This window comes from Aricia agestis, chromosome 7 (genome assembly GCF_905147365.1).
Source record: "Aricia agestis chromosome 7, ilAriAges1.1, whole genome shotgun sequence".
Lineage (NCBI taxonomy): Eukaryota > Metazoa > Arthropoda > Insecta > Lepidoptera > Lycaenidae > Aricia > Aricia agestis.
The window spans coordinates 10,224,524-10,233,865 of NC_056412.1; the positions used below are offsets into that span (position 1 = coordinate 10,224,524).

The 9,342-nt window shown below is 39.7% G+C and overlaps 2 protein-coding genes across 16 annotated transcripts; one reads left to right on the forward strand and one right to left on the reverse strand.

The window, feature by feature from the left end:
• Positions 1–263: 263 nt before the first annotated feature.
• Positions 264–8,515, forward strand: LOC121729155 (muscle LIM protein 1-like). 15 transcript variants are annotated; one of them, XM_042117573.1, is made up of 12 exons: positions 264–385; positions 910–1,043; positions 1,379–1,544; positions 2,560–2,686; positions 3,340–3,436; positions 3,603–3,687; positions 3,872–3,940; positions 4,550–4,846; positions 5,336–5,468; positions 5,594–5,781; positions 6,014–6,167; positions 7,869–8,515. In XM_042117573.1, the coding sequence occupies exons 2-12, from the start codon at positions 929–931 to the stop codon at positions 7,989–7,991; spliced, it is 1,554 nt and encodes a 517-aa protein (XP_041973507.1). In that variant the 5' UTR covers positions 264–385; positions 910–928; the 3' UTR covers positions 7,992–8,515. The 15 variants fall into 15 exon arrangements, 11 of the variants coding, with proteins under 11 accessions (XP_041973507.1, XP_041973498.1, XP_041973496.1 ...); XM_042117564.1 differs by lacking the exons at positions 3,603–3,687; positions 3,872–3,940 and adding an exon at positions 3,097–3,193; XM_042117562.1 differs by lacking the exons at positions 3,340–3,436; positions 3,603–3,687 and adding an exon at positions 3,097–3,193 and having other exon boundaries at positions 3,844–3,940.
• On the reverse strand, positions 6,121–6,835 carry LOC121729157 (selenoprotein F). Its single transcript, XM_042117574.1, has one exon. The coding sequence runs from the start codon at positions 6,755–6,757 to the stop codon at positions 6,251–6,253; it is 507 nt and encodes a 168-aa protein (XP_041973508.1). The 5' UTR covers positions 6,758–6,835; the 3' UTR covers positions 6,121–6,250.
• Positions 8,516–9,342: the final 827 nt, after the last annotated feature.

A 9,342-nucleotide genomic window follows, 5' to 3' on the forward strand; every position in this document is an offset into this window, starting at 1 on the left:
TTAGCTAGTAATAAATGTCATCAGAACTCAAACCCAGACGGCAGAGCAGACGCAGGCAGACGGGTTCGAGTTCTGATAATTTCAAAACTCAAAAACCCGTGAAATAAAACTTTTTTTAACTCGTTTCAGAGGTCTCCCGAGGTACCGAAGAACCGACCCCCTCAGGGAGGCGGTCAGGACAACAGGAGACAGCAGGACATGGCGTGTAGGGGTGGCGAGGCTCGGGCGGGGGCGGCCCCCCTCCACCGGGCCGTGTGCAACTCCACATAGACTACGGTGCGCGCTGCCCTCGCGCATCACTCGACTCCGCGCACCGCAGTCTCGGCACAGCCCCGCACTGTATACGCGTTCGGGAGCACGACTCTCGTAGCGACTCGACGAACAGGTCCGTGCTCCAGTGAAAGTGTTCCATAATATGCCGCGAGTGAACTCCGCTAGCTATAAATAGAGATGCAATATTCCAGTAACTTTACCTGAACGCCCCAAATTTGGATCGCCGTAGATCGGCCAACGCGCCGCCCGCCTTTCGCGGTTTACGTGCAAACATCTGCGATCCGAGGACGTTCGCGTCGCTAACATTTCACTTGGTACTTGTGCTTATTGAGTAATAAAGTGGCAGTTTTAATGCGAGAGATGTTGTGCAGGCGCCTTGGATTTTTGCCAACGATCACTCCACTCGTGGATTCAGTCAGCTATTCGATGTTGATCCATTCGATATTAACTAGTACATACGGTTGAAGTGCTGTGATGTAATATTCTCGAATAGGAGCTCTGCAGACTGCATTGGAAAAGTTACTGGAATTTGATTAGCGTCTTTTCAAACGTACTAGGATTTATACTACGATAAGTGCAACGATAGTTTAAGGTCAAGTGAGCGTCGACATTAAACATTGGACTGTCATTTTTCAGGATAAGTTAAGCGAGCACAATGCCTTTCAAACCGATAGATAACCCGAAGTGTCCGAAATGCGGCAAGTCCGTATATGCAGCTGAGGAGCGCGTCGCTGGCGGGCTCAAATGGCACAAGATGTGCTTCAAGTGCGGTGAGTCTATTTTAGTTTCTATCTAGATATTCAATACTTCACGCGAAAATGATATATTGCTCATATTGTATCTGCTAGATATTTAGTCGCTAGTTATATTGAAAAATACCGATCTGAAAGAGAATATAATATATTCTCTTTCAGGGCAGTATTTTATTATATTGTTGTGTGCATTAGATATTTGTTTGTATGTAGATAATTATACATTATCTTGAAGATTAGTATTGAATGTTAGACGTCATAAAACAATAAACAATATTATTATTACTGCAAAGAATACCCTCTAAGCCCTTTGTAAAAGTATCGTCGAAAGTAAAACGTGCTGTTATAAATAGGTCTTTGCCAAAAACTTCTGGACTCCACCAACTGTTCCGAGCACGAGGGTGAACTTTTCTGCAAAGTTTGCCATGCGCGTAAATTCGGACCCAAAGGCTACGGCTTCGGCGGCGGTGCTGGCTGTCTGTCCATGGACTCCGGCGACCACCTAAAGGGCGAGAACGCGTAAGTACACCTCCTTCACTTGTCTCCCGCCGCCCGCGCTTCTGAGGGTCTTTCCTTATCTATGGTCGCAACGACCGGCCTCTAGGCCCGTACGTAACAACATTAACCGCGTGTACATAATATCACATAAGCAGAAAGTGCGCTCGGCTGTACATTACGCGCCGCTCGACACGTGCATGATATCTCGTTTATGTCGCAACAGGAATTGAGGAGCAGCCGACGGGAGAGGTCGCAGACGCCGACACACCTGGGCCGACCTGCGCTCGCCTCGCGACCACCACTGTACTTTAAATTAATTTAGTTAGGATTATTTATTCGCTATCGCTTAATTTATTTTGTTTATCGGTCTATTTATTATTTATACAAAACTTAATAAAAGAGTCGACCACCAATCGAAAGTTCTTGTTGTAAGGTCGAGGTTGGCATGAGTTGTTTGGTATTTGGTATAATCACGCCGACGACACTTGCCCACTCGAACCACCCTCCTCCCCTACTTTCTTTCCCCTCCTGACCGGGGCGATCTGAACACGACAGAGAAATGGTGAGAACCCAAAACTGTGAGCCTTCGCACGGCTTCGCAAATCTCGAAACGCACCACAAAGCATGTTCTCAAGGATATCTCTTTCTTTCTCTATCTTCTTTCTGTTTTGTATTGTTCATTGCGCACTGAACTGGACTAACACCGACTAACGCTTATCACATGTAGTTGTAACGAATTTGATGACTTTTGTGATGGGATAAGGAAAGCGCCCTCTGTATATAGTGTAGATATATCACGTACGAGGCTTGTTCTCGGGCCGGAGCGGAGCGGGCGGCAGGGAGCCCTTACCTTCTCCCATTACGGCGGAGGTGCGCCGCTGTTGTTCTGCTTCGCAATCATTTGTGTGGATATTATATTATTATCGTAGAGGTGACTGGGCAGCACCGGCATCGAATCGGCTTTTAACAATTTATAATCATTGTTGCTCTTTAATGTTATATCGTTTGCTATTAGTTACTCGACGTATGTGTACAGGAATGGGTTAAGAACCAACGGCGCCTGCATGGAGCCACGAATGATAGCGAAGGCTCCACCCGGCGAGGGCTGCCCGCGTTGTGGCGGCTACGTCTATGCGGCGGAGCAGATGCTCGCTCGTGGACGGGTAAGAATCGTAGATACATAGTTCACTTAACAATATATTATGTAACATATTGTAATCTCAATAATTGTAGAAGAAAATAAGAAACATACAGAACCAAATAAAATGTGAAATCTACTGTTAACTTACGAGGTAGAGAGTTGAGAGAACTAATTGTTGTAAAACAAATCATCTAAAGCATACTTATAAGAAATAAATAAAAAAAAGTTACCTAAGGCGAGTGAATAAGGCTTGGACTGTTTAAAAGTAGAATGATATGCCATAACAGTGCAAGGCTATCAAGATACCTTATACAATTGAATGGACCACACTAACATAAAAAAAAAATGAAACAATGGAACTTTTAAGTGATGCTTGAGATTATAATTTTAGTTAATTTACCGAATATAGACCATTTTGACGTTGCCCCCTAGGGATATCACAAGCGATGCTTCAAATGCTTAAACTGCAACAGGACCCTTGACTCAATGATGCATTGTGATGGGCCTGATAACGAAATATACTGTCGAGGTAATTGCATTGTTGATTCGAATGTCATCTGCACCGTGAACAGTTTAGGCATTAACATCAAAGTATCATTGTGGTAACGGAGTGCCCCTGTAGTGTTCTTCCCGCATGCACGCCCTACATTCCCTGACTGTTCAATGTATGTCCAGGGGTGGCACAAGGAATGCTTCAAGTGCGGCGAATGTTCCAAGCGCCTCGACTCTACCAACTGCTGCGAGGGTCCCGACAAAGACATTTACTGCAAAGGTAAGTTTCGTAAGCTAATTCTCTTGTTTATAACCTTGTACGAGGAATCCGAATACCTGATAGTGCATTAAAGTACGATGAACCTATGTGTAATGTCGTAATACAATTTACAGCATGACCTGTCCCGGTTTGACTGTTACAATAATTTGTTATTTTTTCTCTATAGTATGTTATGGGAAGAAGTTTGGTCCTAAGGGATACGGTTATGGCAAGGGCGCAGGAGTTTTGCAGAGCGACCCCTACGCCAATGGGTAAGAATTACAACGAGTACAGGCTTTCATCTGGCGAGGGCACAGCTCGGTTTTGTTTTATAACTTGGCGATAACTTTGTACACGATCATCGATTTTCACTGCTGTGAGCTCATCGTCAGATGCAAAATGCTAATGCTTACTTGCTTTCGCTGTAGGATGCTACGCCATAAAGTTTGGCCCTAGGGGTGTTGGACACGGGGGAATGTCATCCTTGGGTCTTGTATGTGATTTAAAGGACAGAGAATGGCAAAGGTACTTAATTTTTATCACCCCCCACTTAGATCATGATAGTCTATAGGACTATCGATTTTACTAATTACCATACTGGCTAAATACAGTAATTTGCTTTTAGACGCTTAGCAAATCTCAGAGTGTTCACTAATATTTATATAGGCATGTCGTTTAATTAACATTTTGTAATGAAATTTGTCAGGTACTAACATCTCAGATTACCAAAACTTTCGGTTATTTCTATCACATCAGTTTCATAAAAACCGGCTTATAATACAAACAAGATATGGCAAAATGCCAGAGCAGAAATAGAACGCGGTTCGTTCTCGAACCGACTAATTTTAATACAGACGCGTCTTGCCTCACGTTCTTACAACATAATAATACCCACATCTCGCTGAAACCACTCGTTCATCTTCTTTATTTTCGTAGCACACATCCTTATTATTACGACTGTTGCATAAGTCGCAGCAGTGACACAACATGGCATAAAAATATCATCCAACGCTACACTCTGTTGATTTACTAATGTTTTTATATCGTACGCTTCTACTTTTGATTTCATTAAGTGTAAACGATGCTATTTCGTAGCGGGCTCGACGTCTAAAGGGACTATATTTTATCTCGCAGTGACTTGGCGCCTAGGACGACCGTCATAGACACTGCCGCTATCAAAGCGCCCCCGGGCAAGGGTTGTCCCCGTTGTGGCGGCGTTGTGTTCGCAGCCGAGCAAGTCCTCGCAAAGGGTCGCGAGTGGCATCGCAAATGCTTTAAATGCCACGATTGCACCAAAACCTTGGACTCCATCATCGCATGCGACGGACCCGATAATGACGTCTACTGTAAGACCTGTTACGGAAAGAAATGGGGTCCCCACGGTTATGGCTTCGCATGCGGCTCCGGTTTTCTGCAAACTGACGGCCTGAGGTAAGTATCGTATAGTAATAATTTCAAAACGTTGCATATTACTTATTGCTCTTTATGTAGACGATAGAATATAATTTAATTTAGATTTAAATAGCAAACGGTTCGATTTTGATATTTACGATTTTTTTCTAATTTCGAAGTCGAAAGGAAATGTAATACTTTGGCAGTGTGTGTTCAAAAAAGTATACTGTAGGTACAATTGTTGAGCTAAGCTAAACTAAGAAAGTTAATTTTAATGAATGGGGTATCAATACTGTGTAATAATGGGTGACAGAATTTTATTTTGCATACTCATAATATTCATAATCCTAGGGGTTTAGTGGATTTGAACAAATATTTACAGGCAGAAGTATTTCTAACAATCAAGTATAGGTCATAAAATTCTTGGAATTCTATTGTTATCACAGTCGTATGAGACTGCTTGGGGCTTGAGGGATTAAAACATTCTAAAGTCTCTATGATAGTACAATTTGATTAATTACATTTTAGTGAGGAAGAAATATCTGCCAATCGCCCATTCTACAACCCTGATACAACTAGCATCAAAGCTCCGAAAGGTCAGGGATGCCCCCGATGTGGTGGTATGGTCTTCGCTGCTGAGCAACAGCTGGCTAAGGGAACCGTAAGTATTTTATCCATGGCATGATGAAAAAAGAGCTTAATTAGCTGTATTATATGCCTTAAATAATAATATTTCTTTGAAGCTGCGACCAATGTACATTAATTAATCTTTGAAACATCCTTTAGATGTGGCACAAGAAATGTTTCAACTGTGCTGAGTGTCATCGTCCACTGGACTCAATGCTTGCTTGCGATGGTCCCGACAAGGAGATTCATTGCCGAGCATGCTATGCAAAACTCTTTGGCCCTAGAGGTTTTGGGTATGGGCATGCACCAACCCTAGTCTCCACAGACTCCGAGCCACAAATCACATAGTGAGTTTTTTGGTTTGCTAAACTTTACAATATTAAAGATCCCAGATCCGAAAAGTAATGTTTAAATCGGTGAAAGAGTTATTTAAATGTAAAAATACACAGGATCTAATAATTTTAACCAGCTAGATAATATGAAACTATGTAATTGGACCTTAAGATCATAACAATCAAATAGAAAAAAATTACATAGTGAGTTAGTTTTACCTTTACTATGTTGTTGTTTTTTTTTCAGCACCGAACAAATGCCATTCACTGGTCCCAAAGCAGCGAAGGGGCAGGGTTGCCCACGATGCGGATTCCCAGTTTACGCCGCTGAACAAATGCACTCTAAGAATGGCACATGGCACAAACGGTGCTTCGCATGTGCGGATTGCCACAAATCTCTTGTAAGTAAACTTGCAGTATTAAAAGTCCAAGTATTATAACTTCATAATATTAATTTATTATCAAAAATTACATTTTGTATTATTTAAATTTGGTTAGTCTTTAAATAGCTACGGTCATCATCTTCCTCCTTTTCGAGATGAGTGTTCAAAAACTCCTCCACAGAATCCGTATTCCATTTCTCGATCGCAACTGTATCTTTGACGATTCCATCCTTGTCGAGTAGTTTAATAATTGGATCCAAGCCCCTGACGTACTTGATTTGTAGATTAGGGAACTTAGCTGGTCGGTCACTTTTAACAAAAGCTTGAATTTGTGGATACGCCGGGAACTTGCAGGTGCACACTTCTAGTATAGCGCGAGCATATTTCTTTTCCTTGGGCGCGGAGTCGTCATTGTGGCAGCATTGCTTACAGTGATCGACTAGCTCATCTAGTCCGAATTCTTTAAGCTGGTTACACGAAGAACACAGCAAATTCGCTTTTATAAATCCCAGTGATGCACAATCTTCGGTAGTAAAATCTGCCGAACAGGTTGCAAATAGGGTGATTCCGAGAAGGGGGATTATAATATTAGATAGAACGATTTTCATTTTCACTTATAACGTTATTAATGTTATTAATATTAAAAAAGAAATTTAAGAAAAACATGAAATTATTAACTTGTTCTGGGTAGATGTCTGACAAGTGACAACTGACAGTGACAAGTTAACTGTCAAATTTGTCACTTCACGACTTCTATTCTTCTTCGTATTTTGGGAATCGTCAAATCAATATTTTCGCCAGGATTTTCCTAAAATCGGAAAGGTCCCTAATTCATTCCAATTTTAACTTCTAATATAAAATATCATATATTTTTTTAAATATCACTTTAATATTATGAGGACATGATTCAAATTTTAATATGTAAAACACTTTACTGGATCATTATTTTGGTTTTAGCTTTTTCATAATATTAATAGTAGTATTGTCTATACTACTATTTATTATTAACTATAATAGCAAACATCCATCCAAAATCACTTTCGGCACCAATGTAGGATTTATGGTAAACATTTTAAAAATACTTGGTTGGATAGATCCACAGACAGAACTCAAGATAGATACCGCATGTGTATGTCCTTTGCGTCCCATATCGCGTTCCCAAACGACGAGCAATGTTTGTCTTTCGAAAGTCTGTTCTTTAGTCAACTATCGGAATCGTACGTCAATCGGAATTTTAAAAATGCCTAAATGCCTAAAAGTGCCGTACTGAGCTCTAGAAATTGAAATAGAAACGTTGGCCTAGATAATGGACACGTTTCTTATCATCGGTATGTCACAACTCGCAGACCACAGTAGGTAGGAAAAAAGTGGCACGCTTGTTTTCATACAAATAGAGCGACATGCGGTACCTATCTATCTGTGACGACCTCTGTAGCTAAGTTGGTGGTCTGCGAGTTCTCTGAGAGCTAGCCGGGGGTCGCGGGTTCGAATCCCGCCGACGGAACAAAAAGTTTTCAAAAGTTCCTGGGTCATAGATGTGTTTTAAATATGTGTATCATATAATAAAAATCTTAAATATATGTATAGTATAAGAGTATTAAATATATTTCCGTTGTCTGGTACCCGTAACACAAGTCCTTCAGGTACTTACCACGGGGCCAGACTGACGTGGTGTGAAGCGTCCATAGATATTTATTTATTTATTGTATTTGTTCTTAGGATTCCACCAACCTAAACGACGGGCCCAACGGTGAAATTTACTGCCGCAGCTGCTACGGACGAAACTTTGGCCCCAAAGGTGTTGGTTATGGTTTGGGCGCAGGCACATTAACCATGGCTTAAATCTATCAAGCTGGACTTGTAGATATAAAACTGAAAATATACATAATCATAATATTATACGATATGGTAGCAAAAAGTACCTGCTACCTAGACGATTTGATCATACCATTTATTAAACTGGCTTTAATAATGGTTGATATGGAATAATAAGACTAATGAGTTATGTTATATGTAATTGTAATAAGCTAATAAAATTATATTTAGCACTAAGCGAATATTTTATGATAAGAAAATATAAATTAAGGTTACATTCCTTTCATAATATGTACAAACTGTGATGAATGTGTCTGGGCCCTTAGTTTATAAATTCATCATAAAATATTGGAGTGATGGGAGTATGTAAGGTATAGGCTTAAAATAGGTATGTTATAGATATGTAATATATAAAATATTATACGATAAAAATACTAAAAAATAAAATAAAGTAAAAAAAAAGTAAAATGGCATTGTGATTATACCTTTTAATATCATTTTTGATATTGAAGGTAAAAAAAAACTATCCTGTAAACGCGGTAAGATTGCACGTAATGCAGTCACTTCGACCGACCAGATCTCATTAGCTATGTCCACACTGTGCACTTTCATCTTCAATTTTCGTCATCAACTTTCATATTGGCGCATTAAATAATTGAATGCGTCAAGGAACGCAACGCCAATATTGCCATTTTTGAAGTTTTGGATAAGGTCAGAGGGCATGCGTCGCGGGCATGCCTCACGTTTGCTATTGACTGCGCTATAACGCATGCTTTTGACGAACAGAAAAAGGCACAGTGTGGACAAAGCTTTTCAGATCTGAAGCAACTATACACTGTCTATTATACACCAAATAATCTGTACATATTGTCGTAATACCGATTTTGAACAGCTAGATGTAACTACCGATGCTTAAAGCTTCTGCATTGTAACATGTATTATAAAAACACAAAGATAAATTTATAAGACAGCTTTTTGCATTATTGCACGACGTTTGTCGTTATTATTTTTTAAATAAATTGATAAACGTTGAATCGTCTTTTACTTTTGCATCTTATTTCTATAAAACATTTCCTTTCTATTTTATTATGGACTCGTAAAATTGTTAAAACATGAATATATAAAATCTTTTATTTTTATTCAATTAAAAACAAAAGTAGCATGCAGAATAAAATAATAACAGGTACTTTCTAAAGATTCACAAATTTTAAGATCACAACAGTAACATCTAATTTTATAAAATGAGGTAACCATTATTATTAATTGAGCCATAATTGTCCAGGGCGGCTGCCAAAAACAACTATGCCAAGTTTTATGACATGTTTAAAAATAGAACATCAATGAGCGTGAAAATGATCCTTCATGATATTTCTTAGTT